The sequence below is a fragment of the Oryctolagus cuniculus genome, chromosome 19 (genome assembly GCF_964237555.1).
Source record: "Oryctolagus cuniculus chromosome 19, mOryCun1.1, whole genome shotgun sequence".
Lineage (NCBI taxonomy): Eukaryota > Metazoa > Chordata > Mammalia > Lagomorpha > Leporidae > Oryctolagus > Oryctolagus cuniculus.
This window is the reverse complement of record NC_091450.1, coordinates 37,615,423-37,641,940: the sequence shown is the minus strand read 5'-3', so window position 1 is coordinate 37,641,940 and position 26,518 is coordinate 37,615,423. Positions and strand designations below refer to the sequence as shown.

Sequence of the window (26,518 nt, the reverse complement as noted above, 5' to 3'; positions counted from 1 at the left end):
AAAGCTCACACTCTCCCCTCCCTCCCTCTCTCTCCCGCCTCCCCCCGTCTCTCTGCCTCCCAAATAATTTAAACAGAAAAGGAAGGGACTTTTTTGTCTCAGGGTTCTGGCAACCCGAGGTCAGGGAGCTCTGTGTGGCAGAGTCCCGGGGCGCAGGGCACCATGTGGCAGAAAGTGGCGCGTGTGTGGAGGGCGTGTCTTCTGCTCACCGTTCCTCCGGTTCCCCCCGTGTTCCGTCACGGGGCTCCACGCTGATGGCCCGGCTTCATCCTGGTCGCTCTGAGACCCCACGCCAGCCCCCACAGCGGGATTCAGTTTCCACCCTCTTGGCATGGCACAGTGAGGGTTAGACTCCAGCCCCAGCTGTGGAGGGGACAACTGACCAAACCGTAGCCAGCAGGGACCCTGCTTTACTTAGCTCTTGGATGTGTGCTGTGGGCACAGCCTGGCAGGGAAGATGGGCCTCTGCTCCACGTGCCACCAACAGGCGCAGCTGCCCTGCAGGCTGCGGTGCCCACGGTCAACATGGCGCACTCACGGCTGGGAAGGAGCTGGCGCCCCAGGCATGAGGGCTGGGAACCTCATTTCTCTCCACCAGCTGCCAGCGCCTCCGCGGAGCGTGGTGTGGAAGGGGAAGCTGTGGTGTCTTGGGTCTGCATCCAGACACCTGCCCGGGGCTCTGAGGGTCGGTCACTTAGAGCCCGACGCGAGGCCCCAGCTCTCGATGGGAAGAGAGGCAGAGTGTGGGCAGCAGGCCCCGTGCAGCCTGGCCAGTACGGTTCTGAAAGTGGGGCTGGGAGGCACAAAGTTGAGGGGCGCTCGGGTGGAGCTGGCACTGTACCCTGAGGGACAGCTTCCACAGACAGGCTGCCCGCGACACCAGCGGCCCATAGCGGAACCCCAGTTTGAGTCCCGGCTGCTGTTTCCAATCCAGCTTTCTGCTAATGTGCCTGGGAGGGTGGCAGAAGATGATCCAAGGACTTGGGGCCCTGCCACCCATGTGGGAGACCCAGATGGAGCTCCAGGCTCCTGGTTGGCCTGGCCCAGCCCTGAGAGTTGGAACCATCGGGGAGTGAACCAGCAGATAGAAGGTGGATCTCTATCTCTCTCCCCACAACACACACCCCCATCTCTACCGCTCTGTGTTACTTTGCCTTCCTAATAACCGGATCTCTAAAACAAGATTTCCCAGTGCAGGGCACTGAGCCCCTGTCCCCGTGGTGGGTGCCCATGGTCAACATGGCGCACTCACGGCTGGGAAGGAGCTGGCGCCCCAGGCATGAGGGCTGGGAACCTCATTTCTCTATCTCTATCTCTATCTCTATCTCTATCTCTATCTCTATCTCTATCTCTATCTCTATCTCTATCTCTCTCCCTACAACACACACCCCCATCTCTACCGCTCTGTGTTACTTTGCCTTCCTAATAACCGGATCTCTAAAACAAGATTTCCCAGTGCAGGGCACTGAGCCCCTGTCCCCGTGGTGGGTGCCCATGGTCAACATGGCGCACTCACGGCTGGGAAGGAGCTGGCGCCCCAGGCATGAGGGCTGGGAACCTCATTTCTTTCCACCAGCTGCCAGCGCCTCCGCGGAGCCAGGTGTTGACTCGTATGGGACAGTGAGTGGCTCAGCCCTGTGTCACCAGTTCACTGCTGGCCCTCGGCTGCCCCCACACGCCTCCCACAGCGACCCCTGCACTGGACGCCTGGGTTTCATGCTGTCTTTCTGGAGCTGTGCTCTCTTCCCAGGCCCCGGGTCTCCCTTCTACACCCGAGAGGAGGCTGCTCCTGCGCTCCCAGGAAACCTCGTCGGGGTTTGCTGGAGTCCGCGGAGACTGGAGCTCGGCTTGGGCCTGACGTCAGTATTGTAACACGACTAACAGATCTTCCATCCGGGCATGTAAGATGTTTCTGTTTGACATAGGGCTTCTCCAACTTTTTAGCGGTTTTGTTGTTTTCAGTGTAGACATTTTACATGTCTTTCATTATATTTAAGTCTTTATTTTTCTGTGTGAACCGTCTTGTGATTTTGCTAATAGAGAGAATAGTCATTAGTTATTAATAAATTACCATTCTAGTGGATTTTCTATAGATTCTTCTGGATTTTTTTAAAAGATTTATTTATTTATTTATTTATTTATTGAAGGGCACGGTTAGGGATGGCGGGAGGGAGTGAGATCTTCGTCCACTTGTTTACTCTCCACATGGCCACAGAGGCCAGGACTGGGAACTTCATCTGGATTTCCTACGTGGGTGGCAGGGACCCATGTACTCGCACCATCTTCCTCTGCCTTCTCTGGTGCATTAGCAGGGAGCTGGGTTTGAAGTGGAGCAGCTGGGACTCGAACTGGTACTCAGATGGAATGCCAACACCTAACCCGCTGCACCATAATGCCGGTCCCCCAGTTACGCTGGCTGATGTTTGCATGTTGAACCCACCTTGCATTCCAAGAATAAGTCCCACTTGGTCAGAACGTATTGTCCTTTCTATATGTTTCTGAAATTTTAGCTAAAATTCCATTACAAATTTTGAATCTGTGTCTGTGGAAGATGCTGGTTCATTGTTCTCGTTACATTTTTTGTCTGATTCTGGAACTGGTACAGTGCTGGCCACACACGAGAGCAGTTCTCCCTCCGTTCTCTCCAAGGGTTCGTAAAAGATTGGTGTTACTCGTTCGTAGTTGATCAGATTCACCAGTAACGCCACGTGCGTCTGGAGTGTTCTTCGTAGGAACACGTCTGGTGATGACTTCCAACTGTTTAAAGGTTACAGGACTGGCCGGCGCCACGGCTCACTAGGCTAATCCTCCACCTGCGGCGCCGGCACACAGGGTTCTAGTCCCGGTCGGGGCACCGGATTCTGTCCCGGCTGCCCCTCTTCCAGGCCAGCTCTCTGCTGTGGCCCGGGAGTGCAGTGGAGGATGGCCCAAGTGCTTGGGCCCTGTACCCCATGGGAGACCAGGAGAAGCACCTGGCTCCTGCTATCAGATCAGCGCGGTGCGCCGGCCACAGCGGCCACTGAGGGGTGAACCAACGGCAAAGGAACACCTTTCTCTCTCTCTCTCTCTCTCTCACTGTCCACTCTGCCTGTCAAGAAAAAAAAAGCTTACAGGACTAATTCACATTGTTCTTCTGTCAAGTTTGGGAATTTGAATCTTTTTAATGCCATCTTTAAATCTGTGTTGTAGGATTTGTGAGCAAAATGTTTTTTCTAGAATCTCGTAATATACTCTAAGTGTCTAATAGCTTGGTAGTGTTCACTCTTCTCACTCCTTAGTATTTTTTTCTCCTTTTTTGTAGTATACTTAGAAGTGTATTGCTTTTGTTGATTGTTTTCAAAGAATCGCATTTTGGTTGCATTTTTAAATTTTTCTTTGAAAGGCAGAGAGAGAGAGAGAGACCCACCGTCCAATGGGTGGTTCACTCACCAGATGCTCCCAGCAGCCCAGGCTGGGCCACTCCAGGCCAGGAGCCGGGAGCTCTGTCTGAACTGTGGTCCTCATCTCTGCTCCGTTGGGCTCCCTTCACCATGCCTCTGATGACTACAGAGAATCCTGTCAACGAGCAAGGTGCTGGTGCCACCCCCAACCCGTGCTTAGCGCGCTCAGTCCGTCCTGAGCCACCAGCGTCCAGTGTGCGCGGGCCGTCGTTCCAGAGGTCTTGTCCCACGTCATAGTCATGTAACGCGCTCACTGTACTGCGGAGTGTTAGGTTGCACACCCCTCACAAGTGACGTGCATGCACCAGACCAGGTCACAGGGAGTGATGCGAGACGGGCTGTGGGGTGGCTTAGGTCGGACTCCCCAGGCACCTGTCCCCTGATGAGACGTCGAGGGTGCCCAGCAGTCTGGTTGCAGGACACGTGTGTCATTTGCCTAGCTTGGTCCTTGCTTAGCACGTCACTGACAGACAGGGCAGCTACCAGCAGGCCATGTGCTTCCTTAACCCCTTAGGGGGTGGGCGGCGAGAGGTCAGCAGTGGGCAGGTGTTTGCAGGTGGCGCAGTCGGTCAGGAGCGAGGCTCAGGCGCACTGAAGCGCTGTGACAGCTGCCAGCAAGGCCGAGAATACAGAGGGAAGACGTGGTCCAACTCGGGGCACGGTTCCCCAGAAGACTGTTGAGTGCATGGAGCCAAGACAGGAAGTCAGAAACCCCCCAGAGACCAGGCAGGGACAGGAGCCAGGAGAGGGGCAAGCGCCTGCTTCAAACCGGAGTCCTGAAAGATGCGGCCGAGGGAGGACAGGTGGCAAGCCGTGCCCACCCCTGTGTGCGAGCCGCACCTGCCCCAGTGCGCGAGCCACACCTGCCCCGCCCCTGTGCGCGAGCCACACCTGCCCCGCCCTTGTGCGCAAGCCGCACCTGCCCCTGTGGGCTTGTGAATCGCCTGGGGAGGTGCTCCAGCGCAGGCGCCCACGCAGAGGGGCTGTGGTGAGGCGCCGCGGTGGGGATGCCGAGGCGGCAGCTGACCACCGCCTGTTGAGGAATTCAGGTCTGAGTGTGGGCTCGCCCCGGGCAGCTCCTCACGTGGGAGCCAGCCACCCTCAACCCAGCAGGCGAGAGAAGGCGGATGCATTATTCCAGGCTCAGCTCACACAGAGCGTTTACTCCAGACGCACCTGCTGGGGTGGATGACGGCACCTGACGGAGTTCATCTCCAGCGTCCCAGAACCGCCGAGGTGGCCCCGGGAGAACTGCCTGCAGGGCCACCCAGAGCCAAGCGTGAGCTCTTCTTCTTTTAAAGACTTATTTATTTATTTAACAGAGTTACAGAGAAGGAGGGAGGGGGAGATCTTCCATCTGTTGGTTGACTCCCCAAATGGCTGTAGGAGCTGGAGCTCCTACAAAAAACAGGAGCCAGGGACTCCATCCAGCTCTCCCACGTGGGTGCAGGGGCCCAAGCACTTGGGCCGTCTTCTGCTCTCCCAGGTACATGAGCAGAGAGTTGGATCAGAAGTGGAGCAGCTGGACTTGAACCAGTGCCCATGTGGGATGGCAGGATGCGACTTACCCCGCTGTGCCGCAGTGCCTGGCCGCAGTGTGAGCGCATCTCAGACGTTCCGGGGCTGGAACCCGAGGGCGTGCAGAGCTCAGTGTGTCTCAGTGGAGCGGAAGCAGGAACGAAATCCCTCGGAACTCTGCTGCCTGAAGCACGCCCCTTTCTTACTAGGTGTGATTCCCGGCAGACTCCCTGGGGAGGGGGCGTGTTTCTCCCTCCTGCTGCACCTTTTCCATGGGCAGAGCTGCACACGGCGAGACGAGGACATCCTGGCGCCGGGCGGGCACGTCGAGACCCCGCGGGCACACACAGGAGGGGGAGTGGGCCACCGTGGCATACCCCCCGCCTTCTGGTGGGTTCTAGCCTGTGGGTGTCGAGCGAGGACCCGGGCGATAGCCATGAGAGCACCCGTCTGCCAGTCGCCTGCCGTGTTGCGGGTGTGGGCTTCCCAAGCGCGTTCAGCCAGCTCTGAACAACACTCACCGTGGGCCGCAGGCGCGGTGACCACCCTGTGGCGGTCTGAGGACCTGAGGCAGGTGCAGCTGGAAGAGCGGCAGCTGCTGAGTTCCCCTGCATCCTGCATGTGGGCGAGGGACCCCAGGGGTCTCGGGGACGTCCCGCAGGAGGATCCGGGGCAGCTGTGCCCTCCCCGCCTGCCTCCCAGCCTCCTGGCCTCTGAGACACAGCAGTGCCGGGCTCACTGCCCTCGCCCTCCCACCACAGACACGCATCCCCCACTTGGGGTGGAGGAGAGACTTGTGGGGTTGTCCTAACCGGGCCTGGGCAGCCGGGGTGGTCATGTCCCCTCGATTGGGGGTCACTTTCTGTGCTTGCCCAGGACGCGTTGCCCTGCCCTGTCGCTGACACAGAAGGACACATTGCTGGACCCTATGGCGGGGGGGGGGGGGGGGATGCCCAAGCCACGCTACGCCTCCTTCCAGGCCTGAGGCTACGCGCCCGCATTCCCCAGCTCCTGGCCAGTCTGGGCCGGGAAGGGTTAACAGTCGCACGTGCTCTGTGGCCTGCTCTGCAGTCTCCAGGCCGGACTTCATTAGCAGCAAGCTGCTAATTAAATTTCATATTTATGATCAGAAAATAAAACCACTGGACCTTCCTGAAATAGGGTTTTACGGGTTGGGGCTCGGGCAGCTGAGTCAGCAGTTAGGGGCCTGCACGGCTCACAATTATGATAAATAAAACAGGCCTCGCGGGCCAGCTTGAATCCCAAGTCCTGGGGCAGCCTGGTCCTGCGCAGCTTGGGGGCTCCGGGGGGATGGATCCATGTACACCCTGGGAGCAACATGGGACGGGGGTTCCTCTCACCTAGCGCTGGGGCGGGCACTCGTGCCCTGAGCCCCTGGGCCAAGTGGGGTCGGCTCTGTGGCCAGGGACTCCGGCCACGTGAGGCTGTGGCGTGGCAAAGCGAGCGACTTTGCGATTCCTCTTGTGGCCGTACTGCAGCAAAGCCGTCGTCCGCCGCGCGCTCGGACGCCACCCTCTCTGGCGTATGCTTTTGTGTGGGACAGTTGCTTCTCCTCCTCCCAGGGGCTCCCAGCGCCCTCCTCTCCTGGGTCTGTGCTGGGCAGCCGCTGGGACAGCCCCTTGTGGACCCCTGGCCTGGCCCTGTGGGAACCTCCTCATTCTTGGGTGCAGAAAAGCCTGCAGCCCCCGTTCCACCCTTTGGGCTTGGTCTCTGTAGATGAGAGAGGTTCGTCCTCGCACAGTTGTGGGAACGGGAACCCTGAGGCCAGGTGCCTGCAGGGCCACGCTCCCCCCACCCCCACAGCTGCGAAGGAGGCGCCTCCCTCTCCTCGCAGACTTCTGGGCCCGCGTAGCTGCGTTCCGCGGCTCAGGGCGCCTTCACTGCGGGCTCCTCCCCCATCATCGCCTTGTTGTCTTGGTGTCCGTCATCTCCACAGCCCATAATGAGACCTGCCACTGGGTTCAGGACCACCCCAGCGTCCCGGGAGACCGCGTCCCAACTCGGTTACCTCTGCCGAGGCCATCTTTCCTGCTAAGCTCACATTCTGAGGCTGCCGGTAGCGTGAGCTTGGGGAGGACTCTGTTCAGCCCCCAGACAGGACTTGAGGTGGGAAGGGTGTAGCAGAAGAAGAGAGGGGTCCCGGGGGTGGGGGGAGGGAGGCCCTGTGCAAGCTGAGGGGGAGGGCAGGGTGTGGAAAGTCAAGGGACGGCCTCAGCATCCCAGCCTGCGCCCGAGTGTTGGCGGGAGACAGGGAGCTGAGGCTTGCTTTGTGAACAGCCACTGTGCGACCCTCGGGGGGCCGTGGGCAGCCACTGTGCGACCCGCGGGGGGCGTGGGCAGCACTGTGTGACCCGCGGGGGGCCGTGGGCAGCACTGTGTGACCCTCGGGGGGCCGTGGGCAGCACTGTGTGACCCTCGGGGGCCGTGGGCAGCACTGTGTGACCCTCGGGGGGCCGTGGGCAGCACTGTGTGACCCTCGGGGGGCGTGGGCTGCACTGTGTGACCCTCGGGGGGCCGTGGGCAGCCACTGTGCGACCCTCGGGGGGCCGTGGGCAGCACTGTGTGACCCTCGGGGGGCCGTGGGCAGCACTGTGTGACCCTCGGGGGGCCGTGGGCAGCACTGTGTGACCCTCGGGGGGCCGTGGGCTGCACTGTGTGACCCTCGGGGGGCCGTGGGCAGCACTGTGTGACCCTCGGGGGGCGTGGGCAGCACTGTGTGACCCGCGGGGGGCCGTGGGCAGCACTGTGTGACCCTCGGGGGGCCGTGGGCAGCACTGTGTGACCCTCGGGGGCCGTGGGCAGCACTGTGTGACCCGCGGGGGGCCGTGGGCAGCACTGTGTGACCCTCGGGGGGCCGTGGGCAGCACTGTGTGACCCTCGGGGGGCCGTGGGCAGCACTGTGTGACCCTCGGCCCTCCGCCAGGGCACCTGCCCAGGAGAAATGACCGCCTGCATCCACGGGAAGTCCTGTGCCAAAACGTCCCAAATGAGAAAGCACCCAAGTGTCCACCCCCAGGCAGAACCCACGGCATGGGGTGTGGCTCCGTGACAAAGGGAGCAAGCTAGTGACCTCACAGCCCACCAGCGGCTGCACCCCGAAACGCAGAACAGGGGAGCCAGGCCCGTGGCGGCGCCTCCTGTGCTGCCGGCTGGTTCCGAGGCTCAGAGAGGCAAACACGGGCAAGATCCAGGGCACTGTGGGCTCTGAGTGTGGGTGACAGGACGGGAGGGACCCCAGCCTCCGGAGGACCCTCCTGGGGGGTTGGGCCTTGGGCACCTGGGCCTCTGGGCATGTTGAGCCGTGTCCTGGGATCCGTGTGGCCCTCTGGGCACTTCTCTGTTTTTTGGGAAAAGGAAGTAACCTTGGGGTCGATACGGGCTTAACACTAGAGACGGCTGCCTGTCGTGTGGGACTGAGGAGCGGGGGGGAGAGGCTGGGCCCAGATACACAGGAGCCACTATAGCTCCTCTTGCTGCACTTTGCACACGGGGTAATCCCATCCGCCCCCAGGTGTCTCCCCACAGCGTCCAGGGGCCACCTGCTATGGAAGGGGCCGTGGGGAGGGACAGACCCGAGGCAGGTGGGCAGAGGGGGTCCACGGGCCAAGTCTGGGCTGGAGGTGGCGGCTGAGATAGGGCGTCCAAGGCACTGACATTCGTCCGAGAGTGGAGGAGAGGAAGGGAGGAGGCCCTCTGGGGACTTCTGGAAGGATCTTCCCTGCAGTGTTCCAGGCCCTGTCTTCCCGCCGGCCCAGCCTCCTCCAGGGGAGCGCAGAGGCAGAGCGAGGGCTGCAGTCCCCGGTGCGGGGGGAGGGGGGGTGCACGGAATGCTGGGGACACCTGCCTTGTTCCAGACCCCCTGGGGCAGACGCAGCCTCTCCGCAGCCCCCACTCTGTTCCGCAGCCGCCCCCTCCCTGGGGTGGGAAGTCAGTACAGACTTTGCTCAGAAAAGAAAGAAAAAGGGAAGTGTGCAGCCCCCATGCTCGGCTAAAGATAGAGGTGCCTGCGAGGGCGAGCCCGCCGGGGCTTCCGGGGGTGGCGACTGCAGCCCACCGCATCAGGGTTCCCAGGGCCTCCCAGGCCACTGCGGAGGAGAGGGGATGAACAGACTCAGGCCAGACCCCGGTGTGGCCACTGGGCACACACACGCAAGTCAGCTTTCCAGCTGGGCCCGCGGGTCCCCTGCCCTCCTCCAAGCCCGGGGTCACAGTGGCTTCTCGCTTGCCCTTATTGTCCAACTTCCTTAACCGGACCCACGACTGCACAGTGGGACAGGGCCACAGCTCCTGCTAGGCCACAGGAGGTTTGCACACGCATCAGCACACACAAACACACCAGACACTTAACATGCACACAGACCACTCTTGTGTGTGCACATGTATACCACACATGTGCACACACATGCACCTGTGTGTGCACCCATGCAGTACATCACACAGGTGCAGCACGCAGACATGTGTACAGTGTACACATACAGCACATGGCACGTGCACACACATATATCACAAGCCCAGACATGGACACACACATGCACGCACGCACGCACACATGGAGAGGACCCTCCAGGGACCAGGCGCCCGGGTTGTCCTGGACCAGGGGTGGTGGCAGAGCGCAGAGCAGGTCCCGTGGAAGCTCTGTGATGATGCAGGCTGGCTGGGCGAGGAGCGCCGTGTGCAGTGTCTGTTTGCAGAAGCAGGGCCCGGCTTTACAGGGAGCTACAGCCCCGCCACATGGCCCCCTCTACACCTGGGAAGAACCCCCACTGCCCCTCCCCCACCCCAGCATCTTCCACCGTTGCTGTCCTGGGTGCTGGAAGTCGCAAATGCCAAGAGATAAGTGCTGTCCAAGAGTCCTCCCCTTCTCGCCCCTGCCCGCAAGCAAGATGGAGACCTGGAGAGCCCCCGCAGGCGCTGGGGGTCCAGGAGCACACAGCACAGCGCGGACCCCTGGGGGCAAGGTCGCCCACCCCACCCCACCCCGGTCTCGTGAAGGTGGCGAGATGGTTTCTGAAGGAGTTGGAGCAGACCCGGGGCCTGGAGGCTTGGGAGAGATGACCCACATTTGTGGGGTCAGCCAGGCCTCAGAGGAGCAGAAGCCCACAGTGTGGACCACTGTCACGCACACACGGTCCGAGACGTTTTCAGGGACCAGGGCGAGCCCAGCAGAGTCCGGCTACACTCTGCCACTCCACGCCCAGCAGCCTTGGCTCAGTAGTGCTGGCTCAGATTCCGGCACAGTCGTGGCTCGGCACCCGTGCCTGGTTTGTCATCGCACCCCCGTGGCCAGGAGCCCCAGCGTGCTGAGCTCCTGTCCCGCCAACACTGGGCATGTGTTGCATTACAGCCGAGGCAGAGGACGGGTGAAGCCTCGGAGAGACAGGGCCCCTGCCTCAGCCGGGGGAGTGGAAACGAAACCCCCGCTGGCTCCCGGCGCTGGCAGACTCATTGAAGAAAATGGTGCCAGTGGGGGTGTTTGCCGGCCGCGGGCTCCCGACCCCTCTTGTCCTGCACACGAATGTGGAAAGTGTGAGTCGAAATGTCTTGAGTTTCAAGATCACCGATGGCTTTGAGACAGGTGAGCTGGCCTGCAGGAAATTACTCAAGTTCATGTGCAAGGCGCCTGCGGTCTTGGAACTCCCGGGAGGGGGCTGTGAGCCATCCCTCCAGGCAGGCCCCTCCCTCCCCCTCCCCCCACCTCCTCTCCTCCCTCCGTGCTGCCTTCCCCTGTGTCTCTCTCCCTCTCAGCTCTGCACCTGGGGCACTAAATAAAACCCGGGTTCCTGTTCCCTTTTCTCTGTCGTCAGCCGCACGTCCCCGCCCTCTGCTCCGGCTCTCACCCCGGCTCCTCTGCCTTCTACGCCCACAGACCCTGTGCCCGCAGAGGCCTTGCCTGCCATTGTCACGCAGAGTGCTCTCTCTCTCTCTCTCTCTCTTGGCCCTCAGGTGTGAAAAGCCCCTGGAGACCCCCACGCACAGCCGCAAGCCTGCCACCTGCACCCAAGTCCCGCGACCCCGTCCCTCTCCTGGGCCTTGGCCAGTGACGAGGACACCACCCTGGCTGGGTGTTTGAGGGTTGGAGTTACTGCTGGTTCAGGGCCTGACCCCTGCTCACCTGCGCTCAAGGGATCATAGCTGTTTTTATTTATTTTATTTGTTGAAGGGAAATGCGCGTAACGTAGGAACTGCCATCTGTGAGCTCACAACCCTGTGTCTTTCAGTGCGTACGCAGTGTTGGACAGCCCGCTCCGTCAGGCTCCAGCCCGCTTGCATCCTCGCAGAGGTCCCCAGCGGTCACTCCCTCCATCGCTGCCCACCGGGAGGGCCTGGACCTCCAGCGCGGGTCAGCCCTAGGACCCGCTGCAGGTCTGAAGCCTGCGGCTGTCAGGTTCCTTCCCGCACATCGTGGGGGAGCCATGCGTGGCCTTGTGTGTCCTCTGCGTGCTTCGTCATTTGAGGATTTTCCTTCTCCGGATTATGCCAGTGCCTGTATTTTATATTTTTAAGTACTTTTAAAGGATTATCTATTTATTTGGAAGTCAGAGTTACAGAGAGACGTAGGGAGAGAGGTCTTCCATCCACTGGTTCCCAGATGGTCACAACAACCAGCACTGGGCCAGGCGGAGGCCAGGAGCCAGGAGCTTCACCCAGGTCTTCCACGTGAGTGGCAGGGGCCCAAACGCTTGGGCCATCTTGTGCCGCTTTTCCCAGGCCATCAGCCGGGAGCTGGGTCAGAGGAGGAACATCTGGACCATGAATCGGTGCCCGGACGGCAGCTTTACCTGCTGAGCGATACACTGGACCTGTGTAAAGAGCGTCCTGGCTCTGTTTTGCTCCCAGAGAGCCAAGCCTTGACCAAGAGCAGCCCTGGATTAGGCTGCAGATGGCCCTCGCGGGCCCCAGCGGTTCTCAGCTCTCCTGCCTGCCACCCTCCTAGACGCGACCCCTCATCCTGCACACCTGCTGGGATGCATTGCTGCACATCGCAGCCTTGGCCTCTGAGCCCGAGGACCCCGCAGGTCAGGCACCCTCCCCAGGAAGGCCACACACCCTGGCTCTGCAGGCAGCTCTCCTCCGCGCCCCCCCCCCCCCCCCCCCGCCGCCCGTGAGGACGTCACCAGGGACTGGCGGGTTTCACGTGATCTGGCAAATGCTGGCTGCTCCCAGGTTGTCAGCTTTCAGAGAATTTGAACTCCACAAACGGGGCTACACACGGGATGCACCTGTGTCACGTCCCCCTAAGGATTCGTGCACACTGCAGGCGGCAGCCATCTGGGGACACCAGCAAGTGGAGAGCCCATCCTCCTTTCCCCCAGAAAGACAGCTCTGTTCCCACTGGTCAGAGTCTATGGACGTCCCCCTCGGCTTCCAGCCGGTGACCGACGGAGAGCACAGGATGGACAGGCACTGATTCCAGGTTGCCAGCTGGGACCACGCAGAGGGCGCTGGGGCCCCCCCCAGCTGCTGTCTTGGCGAGAACTCAGCAGACGCCTGCAGAGAGAGGTCTCCTCACTGAAGGGACGAAGTCGCATGGAAAACAAGGCCAGAGTTCATGCAATCGAAATCTCCCCCTAGTAGATGTCCGTCTCCCACTCGTGCCAGGCATCGCTGGGCCGAGTGACGTCCCCGGCACAAGGGCTGAGGAGAAATCCTGAGCTTGGCTCGCCGCTGTGCCGGGCGTGCAGGTGCCTACCCTGAGCCGCCAGGCGGCACTGTGTGACTCTGTCTCCGTTTCGCTGCTGCTTTCTTGAGGGTGGTGGTATCGATTCGTGGCCCCCTCGTATCGAGACACAGCAATCTGAAGGTGCTGGCACTGCTTGTCTGGCTTTGCAGATGACAGAAGGGGGTGCAGAGAGGTTAAGCGATGTGTCGAGGGTCGCTCAGCAGCAGCAGCAGCAGATGGCAGACGCAGAGCTCACACCCAGGGTTCTCCTGCTCATGGCTGCACCCTTTCTGCTTAGAAGCGGTGGGGAGGGTGGGCAGGCAGGCGATGCCACGGTGTGGGACGCCTGCACCCGTCTCATGGTGCCTGGGTTGGCGTCCCGGCTCCTCCACTCCCCATCCTGGGAAGCGGCAGGTGTCGGCCGCAGCACTTGGACCTCAGCCGCCCCCGCGGGAGTCCCAGATGGAGCTCCTGACCCAGCCCTGACTCTTGGGGGCCTTGAGAGAGTAAATCAGCGAAGGGAGATTGTTCTGTCTCTCAGCCTTTCAAGTAGATGAAAATAAACCGTCAGGACAGAGGGCAAGCTGTCGCTGTTGTCTCTGTAGGCAAAGATGTTCCTGGTTTGATTTTGTCTTTGTTCAGCCCCTCCCCGAAGCCCCACATGGTGGGGAGGGTGTGGGGCAATGTGACTGCGCACCAGAGTGCGGGAGCTCTGTTGGGTGTTAAGATTACGAATGTATGTATTGGAAAGACAGAAGGAGGGAGAGACAGAGAGAGGTCTTCGTCCACTGGTTCACTCCCCAGATGGCCACAACCAGGGCTGGGCCTGGTCCAGGCCTCACAGTATCATCCTGGCGATAATCAACTCTGCCACGTAGGCATTCGGTGTTTCCCGGCAGCCTCCTTGTGGTGGGAGCTCCTGAGCCTGCCAGAACCTGGGGCAGCCGCCCCGCGCCGCTTGGCCCTCATCCTGGCCTCTCCACCTTCTGCTGTGTGGCTTTGCTCCCTCATCTTGCTGGAGCCTGCCCTCAAGGAGGAGGTAGATACTTAGAGTCCTTGCCTCTCCTAAGAGTTCCATTCTGTTTCCACACACTTGGTTAGGCTAAAATTGAGTTTAAAGTCTCTTCCATCAAAAAAGGGAAGACATGGCCTCACGGTCCCCCGCCTCCAGTACTGCTGGTAAGAGGTCCCACCCTTGCTTCCGGTTCTCTGCTTGTGGTCTGAGGTGTTCCTTCTGGAAGCTTCTAGGGTCTTCCGTCATTTCCTAGTGGTCTGAAATGTCAGAACGTCGTGCTCTGAGAAGATTCTCTCCCGCTGACACTGGAAGATCCGTGTCCTTATTTCTCTGCTAATTCCGTCTCTTAATTTACATTTATCCCAGACATATATACAGGAACGGAGACACGGGGTAGACGTCGTGGTGCGCTGTGTTAAGTTGCAGCGGGGGACGCTCACAGCCCATAGCGGAGTGACAGTCCAGCCCCAGAGCGTTCCTTTCCGACCCAGCTCCTGCTAATGCACCCCGGGAGGCAGCAGAAGGTGGCCCAGGTACTTGGGCCCCTGCCCCACTGTGAGAGACCAGGATAGAGTTCCTGGCTCCTGGCTGCAGCCTGCCGCTGCCCTGACTATGGGGGGTGTTCAGGAAGTGAACCAACAGATGGAGGATTTCTCCTCTCTCGCTCACCCTCCCTTCTCTCTCTCACTCTGCCTTTCAAATAAATAAAACGTGAAAAGAAGGGAGGAGACACAGTCTGTGCTCTCTAGGATTCCTGTGTCGTAGGTGCTGGACCTTCTAGATTGACCTCAAGCCCTGCCCGGCTACTTATGGTCATCCTCTTGAACTTCTGGGAAGTCAACTTCTGTCTTCCCTGTCTTCCGTAGGCTTCCAGTTTCTGCTGCTGTGTCCTTAATCTCCCAGATCTCTTCTTTGGTTGCTCCCTGTGCTTAGCGTGCAGCTGTTGGATGGCTGCAGGATCTCAGCTCACCTCCAGCAGGGTCAGGTCTATCGGGTTGCCTTGTTAGGCTTGGTCTTTGTGTGTTCTCTGACTCTGGCCTTGTCTGCAGGACGCCCCCTTGTCCTCTTGTCTCTTCTCATCTCTACCCTTCCCATGGAGGCCTTGCTAAAACATCAAGTGATCCCTGGCCCTGTGTTTTTCATTTAGTTTTTTTTTTTTTTTTGACAGGCAGAGTGGACAGTGAGAGAGAGACAGAGAGAAAGGTCTTCCTTTGCTGTTGGTTCACCCTCCAATGGCCGCCGCGGCCGGCGCGCTGCGGCCGGCGCACCGCGCTGATCCGATGGCAGGAGCCAGGAGTCAGGTGCTTTTCCTGGTCTCCCATGGGGTGCAGGGCCCAAGCACCTGGGCCATCCTCCACTGCACTCCCTGGCCACAGCAGAGGGCTGGCCTGGAAGAGGGGCAACCGGGACAGAATCCGGCGCCCCGACCGGGACTAGAACCCGGTGTGCCGGCGCCGCTAGGCGGAGGATTAGCCTAGTGAGCCGCGGCGCCGGCCTTTCATTTAGTTTTATTCTTTAGTTTTTGAAAGGCAGAGAGAGCTTCCATCCACTGGTTCTCTCCCCAAATGCCTGCAGCAGCCGGGGCTGGAGCAAGTGACCAGGAGCCCAGGTTTGTCTCCCATGTAGGCGGCAGGGGCCTGGGCCCTGACGCCATCACCGCTGCCCCAGGGGCCGCATCGGCAGGAGGCTGGGCTGGAGGGTGGGCTCTTCCAGGTGCCCTTCAGTACAAGGTGACGGAAGCCGGCGTTCTTCCTGTCGGCCACCGGGCTTCCCGGGAGGGAGAGGGGCACCGACTGGGCCTGCTTGCCTTCAGTGGTAGGGAACTTAGCGCCCACTCAGCAGCTGAGACCCCTGGGGTCTCTGGGGGAAGCAGTAGGTGTTGCTCTGAACTTTGACCCAGTAGCTGCCACTTAGCAAGCCTTGCTTTCCTCTCGGTCTGCGCCTGCGTGGTGCGGCGACCTTGCGGGGAGCTCCGTGCACACTTTCTGGTTACAGCCCTCAACCAAAGCCGCTTTTGTAGAGGCTGTCCAGTGGTGATCGAGAGGGAATCAGACGACCTTTGGTGTAAATTTTGTGACCTAGAACTTCACGTTTTTGTTTACTTGGCTGTAAGATGGAGATGGTGATGGTGATGGTGGTGATAATGTTGACAGGGATGGAGATGTCATGATTTCGGTGTTGATGGGGATGGCGATGGGGTGGTGATGGTGTTTATGGTGATGGTGTTTTGGTATTTACGGTGCTGGTGATCATGATGGTGGTAGTGATGACGTTGGTGATGGTGGTGGTGATGGTGGCGGTAATCTTGCGGATGTTTGTGATTTTGGTATGGATGGGGATGGGGATGGTGTTAGGGACGTTGGTGATGATGATGGTGTTGGTGGTGATGGGGATAATGTTGATGAGGTTGGAGATGTTTTGTGATGATGGTTTCGGTGGTGTGGTGGGATGGTGGTGATAATGTTGGTGATGATAGTGACAGTGGTGATGGTGATGGGGGTGCTGATGGCACCACATCAGGGAAGAGTTCCCTGGTTTGTCAGACGTCTTTAACAGTGAATGCAAGCAGTAGAGATGCTGTCGGGCCCACTGCGCGTTACACTTGTGAGTGACCAAGCTGATCTCTCAAGTGACCGAGAGATGGACTTACCCAGCCAGCATCCTTGCAGTTTTCCCTGACCTTCAGACCAAGGCCTCAAAGGCTGTGGTCAGACCGTGTGCAGAAGCGGGGAGTTCAGCCTCGTGTACTGCCTGCCTGTGCCTGCGGCCTGAGCTGTGCCGGCGCGGCAGGAAGGTGGGGCAGCAAGGGCGGCGCCGCAAACCTGCTCTCCTTGTCCGGTTCTGATGACGAAGCAGCACTTCTCCTTCTAAACGCGAGTGCTGGAAGTGCCATTCCCTTCGTGCGTGCTCGGGGTGGCGCGCCTGCCGCCTTCCCTGGCACGTGCCGCTGGACTGTCTGCTCACCCAGCCGCGAGGCAGGAGGCCATGGAGCCCGGCCAGCGGGCCTCTGCCAGCAAACAGTGGCCCTGGCCCCCGCCCTGCGGGCGCAGCTTCTGTCACCTCTGGGAGATCTGACGTCACCTGTGATGAACCCTCAGAGCCCACACCGACCAGGTTCCTGATGAAACAGTGACCCAGTGTCCCCCCCACTCCTTGGAGCAGCTGTCAGGGAGCAGGGAGGCCCTTCCTCACCTGCCCGCTCCCTGGCCTGCACAAGAAGTGGCACTTCCCTAAAAAGAAAAAAAAAAAAAAAAAAACAACCTACAGCCGCAGCTCCTGGAGCACCGAGCTGACTTTAACCGTGGCCGTGTCAGGTTGTCTGGCCCGGAAGGTCTCCCACCTTGACCATGGCCTCCAGCCCTTCTTCCCCCATGACTGCTGGCACCATGTGCCCCGTCATTGTCACCTGGAGACACGGGCACCTGGGACATGCTGCTCTTTTTTCTTTCAGAGCAAGCGTCCCTTTGCTCGGGCAGCTCCCTTTCTCTCTGACCTCTGCCCCTGCTCCGTGTCTGATTCTCTTTCCCTCTTCAGAGCCCAGCATCTCCGGTGCAGACCCTGCGGGAGCCTGGCTCGAGGCAAGGCGAGACCCAGCCAGGAGTGAAGGCCGGACCTCGACCTCGTAACAGGATAGCAGCCCTACCCGTCAGACACCTGCTGCATGCCAGGTACGTGACGTGTGCAGAAAAACAGAGCGCGGGGTTACCTGAGCTGGAAGGGTCCGAGTCCTGGGGCCTGGCGGAGGAAAAGCCAGCATGTCCCAGCTCGGCTGTGAAGAGACCCCGGGGCCAGCTGAAGGCACCCTGCACAGGGCCGTGGTTGCAAGCTGGATGCCTTCAGTGGGGAGGGGAGCGGAGGGAGCTGTCACAGGAAGCCGTCTGCTTGTCCTCTGCTTCCCATGAGAAGGTGGGCGAAGCAGCCCTTGCGCCAGAGCTGGGCCCGGCAGCCTTGAGCTTGCTTTTGGATTGTTTGTAGAGAAGACTGGTGAGTTTAGACTTAACTCAGCCCGGAAGCCAAACCCTGCCGAGGGCTGGGTGAGGGCTTCCAGCAGCTCTGGCCGAGGGGAGGGACAGGCCGGCCAGCCCAGGGCCGCCGTTGCCGGGCAGTCTTAGCGTGGGAGAGCCCACCGCAGCACGAGTCTTTCCAAGGAGCTGCCTGGAGCAGGACGCGGCCGCTGTGCTGAGTCCGGCCGAGGTGCCCTGAGGCATCTGGGAGGCAGACGACGCTCAAACCACGTCCAGGACATCTCTGATCTTTTCAGCCTGGCTGCGCGCTCCCTAGTTTCCACCCATGAAACATTGCCTTCTAAACACGCAGTGGAGCTTCAAGACAAAGAACAATAACACGGGCTCGCTGTCCCCAGCTGGCAGTAGCGTGGTTCCCCGGGCGTCCCTCCCACGTCACCTCTGCCTGGCTGCGCCTCCCCAGGCTTGGCTCGTCCCCTTGGGTCCCAGCGTCTGGTGGCTGTGTTCCCTTAACACCAGAGTTCTGCATCGTGTGGTTCTGAAGTGCGTGTGGACAGTCTGTGTCGTCTGTGTTCCATGGCTGGCTTCTTCACTCGGCCTCCAGATCCCGAGCCGCACGCGTGATGGTGCCGGCGCGGGTGCACGCGGCTGCCCCAGATCCTGAGCTGTGCCTGTGCCGGCGCGGGTGCACGTGGCTGCCCCAGATCCCGAGCCGCATGCGTGATGGTGCCGGCGCGGGTGCATGCGGCTGCCCCAGATCCTGAGCTGTGCCTGTGCCGGCGCGGGTGCACGCGGCTGCCCCAGATCCTGAGCCGTGCCTGTGCCAGCGCGGGTGCACGCGGCTGCCCCAGATCCTGAGCCGCACGCGTGATGGTGCCGGCGCGGGTGCATGCGGCTGCCCCAGATCCTGAGCTGTGCCTGTGCCGGCGCGGGTGCACGCGGCTGCCCCAGATCCTGAGCCGTGCCTGTGCCGGCGCAGGTGCACGCGGCTGTCTTTCCTCACTACCACTGCTGTCAAGTTCGCCCCTGTGGAACAGGCAGGTGCTGTCCCCTCTTCGGCACCAGGGCACGTGTGTGGTCTCCAGGTGTGCGCACAGACGATGCTGCCATGGTACAGTCTTGCCCAGGTGTCCTGACGCACACAGGTAGATTTCCTGTAGGGATCAAGCGGGAAGCCTGGGTCACAGGCCCTCTGCTTTCTAATCCTCACGCATTTCTCGGCCCCTTGCAAATGTCCGTGGGCAGCCACCCCGAGGAAGCGGGCAGTGTGTTCCTTCCCCTTCGTGGGCGGAAGTTGGCCACTTCATCATTCTTTGCAGCCCAGGGTCTTTGCCACGTGAACTGCAGCCCCTCACCTGGCTGCTCGGTTTCCCCTCTCGCTGTGCCCTGCAAACTCCAGCTCAGAATGCTGCTGCTCTCCAAGGAGCCCCAGGGGAGCGTTAGCGCGGGGAGGTCTGGGCAGGATCCCAGTCGGACTCAGGCCGTGACCTCGAGTGCGCTGTTCGGGGTGTCTGTCTCGCTGTCGTTGCCCGCAAAGCTGGGTCGATCACGTGTGCCTCTGAATCCCTGGGGAAACTGAGGGAGACGATTCTGACGCAGGCTGACACAGGGCAGCCCAAGGCAGGGGCTCGCGGCTCGCCTGCAGGCCGCACGGGACACTGCTCCTCGGGCCACGCTGCCATTGTCTGTGTAGGCAGCCAGCTCCCTCCGCTGGGGAGACGCTGGGTCGGAAACGTCTCCGCAGCCTCTCTCCAGCCCAGCGCCCAGCCCGAGGGTGAGGACACGCACGAGCTCCGTGTTCCCCACGCCCTGTGCCCGCCGCAGGCTCAGCCCTGAGCATTCCTGGGAAGGTGTCTTCAAGACCCAGGGTCTGAGTCCCTCGCCTCTCGGCTGCACGGTCCCCTTCAACTCCGTTTGGGGCAGGTCTTGCCCCAGGCACCCCTGCCTGGTTGAGGCCACCCCGGCCCTGGGGGAAGCGTTCCCGCGGCACTGAACTCTTGGCCCTGCAGCTCCGCGGTGTCCACCACCAGCACCTCGTCCATGACAAACGCTTCCTGGTGGGGTGCAGCTGGCTGAGCAGTTAGGATGCCTGAGTCCCCCATGGAGACCTCGGGTTCTGTACCCACCTCCGGCTCCCAGCTCCTGCTTCCTGCTAACGTGCACCCTGGGAGGCGGCAGATGATGGCTCAGGTAACTGGGTGCCTGCTGCCCATGTGGGAAGACCTGGATGGAGTTCCTGGCTCCAGGCTTCAGCCAGCCCAGTCCAAGACATTATAGGTATTTGAGGAGTGAACTGGCAGAGGGGAGCTCTCTCTGTCTCTCTTTCTCTTTATGTCTTTTTACCTCTCCAATAAATAAACTAAAAACAATCCAAAGAAAAAAGATAGAAAGAAATGCTCCTCACTGCCTCCACGTCTGTCCGTCTTCCTGCCCCAGGGAGCCCGGAGCCAGCTCCTGGGCATGTGCTCCTGGGCGGGCAGTCTGCACACGAGGCGCTGATCTGACTCCCCACATAAGAGACGCACCTGCCAGTTGGGAGGCTTTGGGCTGCCCACCATGGTAGACCCAGGGTTGCACGGCTTAGGGCAAAGGGTACTTGTTTATCTTACAGGTGATGGTGCGGAGGTAGGAGGGGTCCGGGTTGAAGAATTCAACCCCGGGGTGCCAGGACCTCCCATCTCTGTGCCCCACCATTGGAGGGGCACAGGCCAGGCACAACGACCCCAGGCATCCCATACCCCCCGCACACTAACACCCCGACAAAGATCAGGGGAGACCACAGAACCACCCCTAGGGGACATACCCATGCTTCTTCCTAAACCGCGCAGACCAGTGAGATCCCACTCTGCAGCCAGGAGATGCCAGCTGCCCCGAAGCGAGCGGCCGCCAGTTCCCAGGGAAGCCCTGGGACGCCCTCTGCGGTGTTCGCGGGAGGCGGTGGGTGAGGGGCTGGGACACCCTCAGTGGTGTTAGCGGGAGGCAGTGGGTGAGGGGCTGGGACACCCTCAGTGGTGTTAGCGGGAGGCGGTGGGGGAGGGGCTGGGACGCCCTCAGTGGTGTTAGCGGGAGGCGGTGGGGGAGGGGCTGGGACGCCCTCAGTGGTGTTAGCGGGAGGCGGTGGGGGAAGCCCTGGAACACCCTCAGCGGTGTTCGCGGGAGGCAGTGTGGGTCCGTGACAGCCGTGTCTGCTGCATGCTCAGGAAATAACGCGTGAAATCGAATCCTCGGGATGTCGACTAGGAGAGTAATGCAGGCAGGTGCACCTTGTGCTGAGAGTGAGGGTGACCGTGTGGACACACTGACCGCTGCGTGGGTGCGTCTGTCGGAGACGCAGCAGGCTCCCCAGCTGGATCAGCACAGAAAGGGGCAAGGGTGAGGACTGAACTCCATGAGGCAGGGTTGTTGCCCGTGCGGAGTTCATGGGCTTGAGTGGGAACTGAGTCCTGGTTTCCCATCACAGCAAACTCAAGGCCCTTTGTGTGCACGGAACAGAAAGCCCACCGAAGTAGCTCGGTTCCGGGGGAGGTTATGGAAGGGCCATAGCAAGCACCAGAACCACGCGGGGCTCATGGGGTCAGGAAAGGCCGTGCACAGGGGAGGCGACCCCGCCCTCTGCTTCCCATGGTCCCTCCCGGTCGCCTCCTGCAGACTGCCGCCCCTGCACCCTTCCCCTCTCTGCCCCCATCGCCTCGGCCTGTGTTCCTGCTCTCTGGGTGCTGGCTGGAGCCTCCACGGCTGCCTTCATGCCGCCTGCTGGTTCAGTTCCCACGGCCCAGCCCATCCTCCCTGGGCCCCACAGGCAGTTGCCAGGGGCAGGAGTTTTGGCTGTTGCTGCCTGGCCTGTGGATCGACCCTCCTTGGAGCAGGACGCTTGGCTGTGGCCGGAGCGCTCAGGGTGGGGCTGGCGAGCCAGGGGCCACAGCCTGCAGATGGGGCGGCAGATGGCTGTGCCTGTTGGCGTACCTACTGCCCCGAACTCGGCTTCATCTGTGTTAACTGTGCTGCTGTTTCCAAGCTGCTCGAGTAATCCCTGTAGCACGCGGTTTTTGTAAAGCAGTGCAGGGTGCTGACCAGACGAAACTCATGCGTCTCCCTGCGTGGGAACACGGCTCGCGAATCCTGAGACCCGCCCCTCGCTCCGGATCTCACTCCCACTCACCCCTCCATGATGGAAGCCTTGCTTTGGGTTGGGTTATATAAATAATTTTGTATCGTACAAGGTACTTTAAATTGTTGTGGAAAAATAGGGTTCAAAGTCAAGTTTCTGTTGCAGAGAACTGTGCACTCGCTGCACTCCACGAGTGCTGTTTTCATAGTGCACGCTCCCTGTGAACCCTCTGGGGGCCTCCTGCATAGAGTCTAAAATTTGTTTTTAAAACAGTATGTCTCGGGAATGTTTTCACGTCACTATTTCCTTTTAATAGGTTACACACTGCAGTTCAAAAGGACCAGGAATAACCACTGATATAGGCAGTTAGGTTGGCCGGCGCCGCGGCTCACTAGGCTAATCCTCCGCCTTGCGGCGCCGGCACACAGCGTTCTAGTCCCAGTCGGGGCGCCGGATCCTATCCCGGTTGCCCCTCTTCCAGGCCAGCTCTCTGCTGTGGCCAGGGAGTGCAGTGGAGGATGGCCCAAGTGCTTGGGCCCTGCACCCCATGGGAGACCAGGAGAAGCACCTGGCTCCTGCCATTGGATCAGCGTGGTGCGCTGGCTGCAGCACGCCAGCCATGGCGGCCATTGGAGGGTGAACCAATGGCAAAAGGAAGACCTTTCTCTCTGTCTCTCTCTCTCTCACTGTCCACTCTGTCAAAAAATTAAAAAAAAAAAAATAACCACTGATAGACAGGCAGTTTTCATTTTTTCCTGTTACAAGAGTAAGAAATGTTCCAAGTGAAACAGGGAAAATCGACTACATCCAGTAGTAGGGGAATGATTGAATAAATTGTGTATTAATTAATCATGCAAAAATATACAACAGTTTACAAAAGAAAGGTCCAATCAAAAGCCAGAGATTGCCAGGTTGGTTTTTAAAGAAATCACCTATGCACAGTAGCCACACTTGAGTGTCAGAGACACAGAGACATTAAAGGTCAAGGGAAGGCAGCGTCGCCACTCAACAGGTGGAGCTGACACCGTGATGCCCGCATCCCATCTAAGCGCCAGTGTGACTCCCGGCTGCTCCACTTCCAAGCCAGCTCTCTGCTGTGGCCTGCGAAAGCAGTGGAGGACGGCCCAAGTGCTTGGGCCCTGCACCCGCGTGGCAGAAGCAGATGGAGTTCCGGGCTCCGGCCTCAGCCTGGCTCAGCCCTGGATGTAGCAGCCGTCGGAGGACAGAAATCAAACGACGCGCTCCTGAGCAACCAGTGAGTCGAAGAAAAAACTCACAAGGGGGACTGGAAACTCTCAAGACAGTCAGACGCACACGGAACACAAACTACCAAATACAGGATGCAGCTAAAGCAGTGGTCAGAGGAAATATTACAGCCACAAGGATTTTAACAGGTAAAAGGGCGCAAAAGGTAACCCAGCCTCCCATCTTACGAAAGTAGCAAAAGTAAGAGCCACCGTAACACAAAGGAGCAGAGGCAGGCGCTAAGAACCAGACCAGGAGTGAGTGGACTGGGGATACAAAGGGAATAGAGTCTAAGTCGCGTCTCTGAATTATGCACAAGTTTGACACACGTTTAGCTAGAGTGACAGGAAGGCCCGGGTTGCTAGGTTAGGAAATGAAGGGGAAGACATTAGAACTGACCTCACAGAGATGTTTCTTAAAGGCTTACGAAAGCAACCTGAAGCAATAGTTATCAGTAAGCTAGACAAACCAAATTACACGAATTCCTAGGACACAAACTAGTAAAACTGGCTCAAAAAAAAAAAAAATAAAACAGAAAAGATGAACAGATCTGTAACGAGACTGAATCTGTAAATCTGGGGAGTGAACCAGTAGATAGATCTGTCTCTGCCTCTCATCCAAATGAATACTTCTTAAAAGTATTAAAATGCTTAGGAGTAAATTTAACAAAAGGATAAGACTTGTACCCTGAGGATTATAAAACACTGCTGACATAAAGCAGCTTTAAGTCAATGGAGAGACATCGCCTGTTCACGGTCGTGCTCCCCACAGCGACCTACACGTTTGACGGATTCAGTATCAAAATGCCAGCTCCCTTTCTGCAGAAATGGACAAACTGACCCTAAAACTCGTGAAACTGTGAAAGGCAACCAATGGCCAAGACCATCCTGTGAAGAAAAAACAAGGAGCCTGGAGGCCTCCGACTTTGCAGTTTTGAAACCTACTCCGGCTGTCTGTCTGGTCAAGACAACACGGCGCTGCCGTCGGGACAGACGCACGGAGCCAGCGGACGGCACTGAGTGTCCAGACCACACCTTGCACTCACAGTCAGCTGTCAGCGAGGGGGCCAAGACCGGCCAGTGGGGGAAGAATGGGGAGCTGGGACAGCCGTCGTCCATGCTACAAGGATGCAGCTGGACGTGTGTTCCCCTAGAGCACAGGCCCGAAGGTGAGCGCTGCCCGACAGCTCTGAGCAGTCCGGAAGCCCGTGCCCAGCACCCAGGCACAGGACTTGTTCTGCAGCATGCCGGAAGCATGAGTGAGACGTGGATGGGACCAGATCAGAACCTAAGACGCAGGTTATCAGCACCACCTTTGAGAAGGTGACGGACAGAGCAGGCACGTGCAGCATGGGGGATTCGGCATCCCAAACACTGAAGGGGCCGTGGGACGCAGAAAGAAAGACAAGCAATTTTAAAATGCACCAGGGAGCTAGGGAGCCAAGTTTCTCCATACACAGATTTCCAGTGTGCATGTGAACAGGTGGGCGATGCCTTCGTCCCTAGGAGACCACGGAGCAAAACCACAGAGACCGTGCCTCCCGCCCAGGCGGAGAGCTGTGCCCTCAGCACGTGCTGGCAAGACTCACACGCATCGCTGGTGGGCATGCGAACGCTGCGGCTGCCGGGACAGACGTGTGGCAGCTCCTCAGGGCTGAACGGAGGGTCAGCGCACGGCTCCAGGAATTTCACTGTGTGTGTGTGTGCTTGAGAAAGAGGACGGTGCACAGCCACACAAGCGCGTGTCCGTGGACAGCCATGACAGCGTTACATCTGACAAAGTAGGAGCGACCGCGTGTCCCTTGGCAGATGAATGGGTAAACAGAACGTGGTGTATCCATGCCGTGAAAAGGCAGGTGGGCATACGTGCTGACACGTGCTGAAGACCTACGCTGAGTGGTGGAAGGCATCCAGAGACACTCAGGAACATGGTCTCCTTCATGTTCACTGTCCAGCTCAGGCTGGAGGGGCCGGGATGAGATGCAAGCCCGGAGCCACGAGCAGAGTATTTGGTTTTCTTGTAAATAATTGAACGATGTAGCAATGACTGCACGGCCCTGTGCATCCCTGGAGTCCACTGTGTGCGTGCTGAGAAGGTGCAATGGGCCGCGCGAGTTATGTCTTCATACGGCTGTCATAAAAACGGTGGCGCCTGCTCTGATGTGGCCACTTCTGGAAAACATCATGCCAAGTACAAGAAGCCGGTCACAGGAGACCACGTATGTCATGAGTCTGTGTGTCCACAACACATACATGGGCGGAGACAGTAGACTGGGGGTTGCTAATGACAGAGATGGTGGGGGACCCGAGAGGGGCCTCCTCTGGGCATGGAGTTTCTGTTAGAAGGACAGAAATATTCGTAGACAGCAGGACTGCTGATAGTCACAACCCCACGGGTGTGTTTACAAAGATGATTGTGCACTTTCTGTGGGTAGTTGCGTGGTCTCACAGCAGTTTATTAACACGAGTGAACCTGCTACAGGTATCCTCGCAGGTGTGTCCCAGAAATGTTCCGAGGGGAGGAAGCGAGGTGTGAACAGGAGACCGGCAGCATGGCACTGCTGACGCTCGATTTGAAAAGGCACAATGGCACGTGTTGTTCTGAGAAAGATGCCTGAGTATTCTCAGGAAGATGAAAACATGGGGTGGGAAGGCAGTAGCAGGGTCTCGCCTCTCCCCTATAAGTAATCTTTGAAGAATTTATGATGTATTTTTCTGTTCTCTATAATTAGCATATACACATCCATACGTGTTCACATCCTCTTCCTTAATGGTAAAATGCTACACAGACTCTACTGTACACCTTTATAAGTTATTTTCCTTTTTTTAATTAGAGGGGCAGAGAGAGCCAGCTCCCATCTCCCAGTCCACTTCCCAGACACCCACAACGGCCTGGGCTGAGCCAGGAGCTCCAGCCAGGTCTCCCACGTGAGTGGCAGGGGCCCCATTACTGGAGCCACCCCTGCCGTCCCCCAGGGTCTGCACTAGCAGGAAGCGGGCGTCAGCAGGCAGAGCTGGGACTCAAAAAACCCGGGTATTGTAACCAGCGCCTCAGCACTAGGCACGGTGCCCGCCCCGTCACGCTGAACTGAACCATGCTGCCCAGGAGCCGCCGTGAGGGAGGGCAAGGCTCACCTTATTAAGCTTGCAGGGGTTCTTGTCCGCAGGAGGCGGGCCCGAGATGGACGACTACATGGAGACGCTGAAGGACGAGGAGGACGCCTTGTGGGAGAACGTGGAGTGCAACCGGCACATGCTGAGTCGCTACATCAACCCGGCCAAGCTCACCCCCTACCTGCGCCAGTGCAAGGTCATCGACGAGCAGGACGAGGACGAGGTGCTCAGCGCTCCCATGCTGCCGTCCAAGATCAACCGGGCAGGTGAGCCTGTGGGGAGCCCGAGCTCCCGGGCGGCCGTTCGGGACCTCCCCGTGGTTAGCGCACTCGCGGGGGGCTCGGGGATTTTAAACGGCGGTCCCTAGACCATAGCCCACCGCCAGCGCCCCCACCAAGCTGTCCGTGGACACAGTTCAGAGCATCTGCGAACT

General features: G+C 59.4%; 1 protein-coding gene across 5 annotated transcripts in view; it reads left to right on the top strand.

Moving 5' to 3' along the window:
- CARD11 (caspase recruitment domain family member 11) overlaps window positions 1–26,518 on the top strand; it is an 88,758-nt gene that overhangs the window by 29,666 nt on the left and 32,574 nt on the right. For 4 of the 5 annotated variants that reach the window (XM_070064301.1, XM_070064302.1, XM_070064304.1 and 1 more), the window contains exons 2-3: window positions 17,189–17,322; window positions 26,139–26,351. In XM_070064301.1, the coding sequence (XP_069920402.1) occupies window positions 17,316–17,322; window positions 26,139–26,351 (220 nt within the window). In that variant the 5' untranslated portion in view covers window positions 17,189–17,315. Of the gene's footprint in view, window positions 1–17,188; window positions 17,323–26,122; window positions 26,352–26,518 lie in introns of all 5 variants that reach the window. The other variant, XM_070064303.1, reaches the window with a different exon arrangement.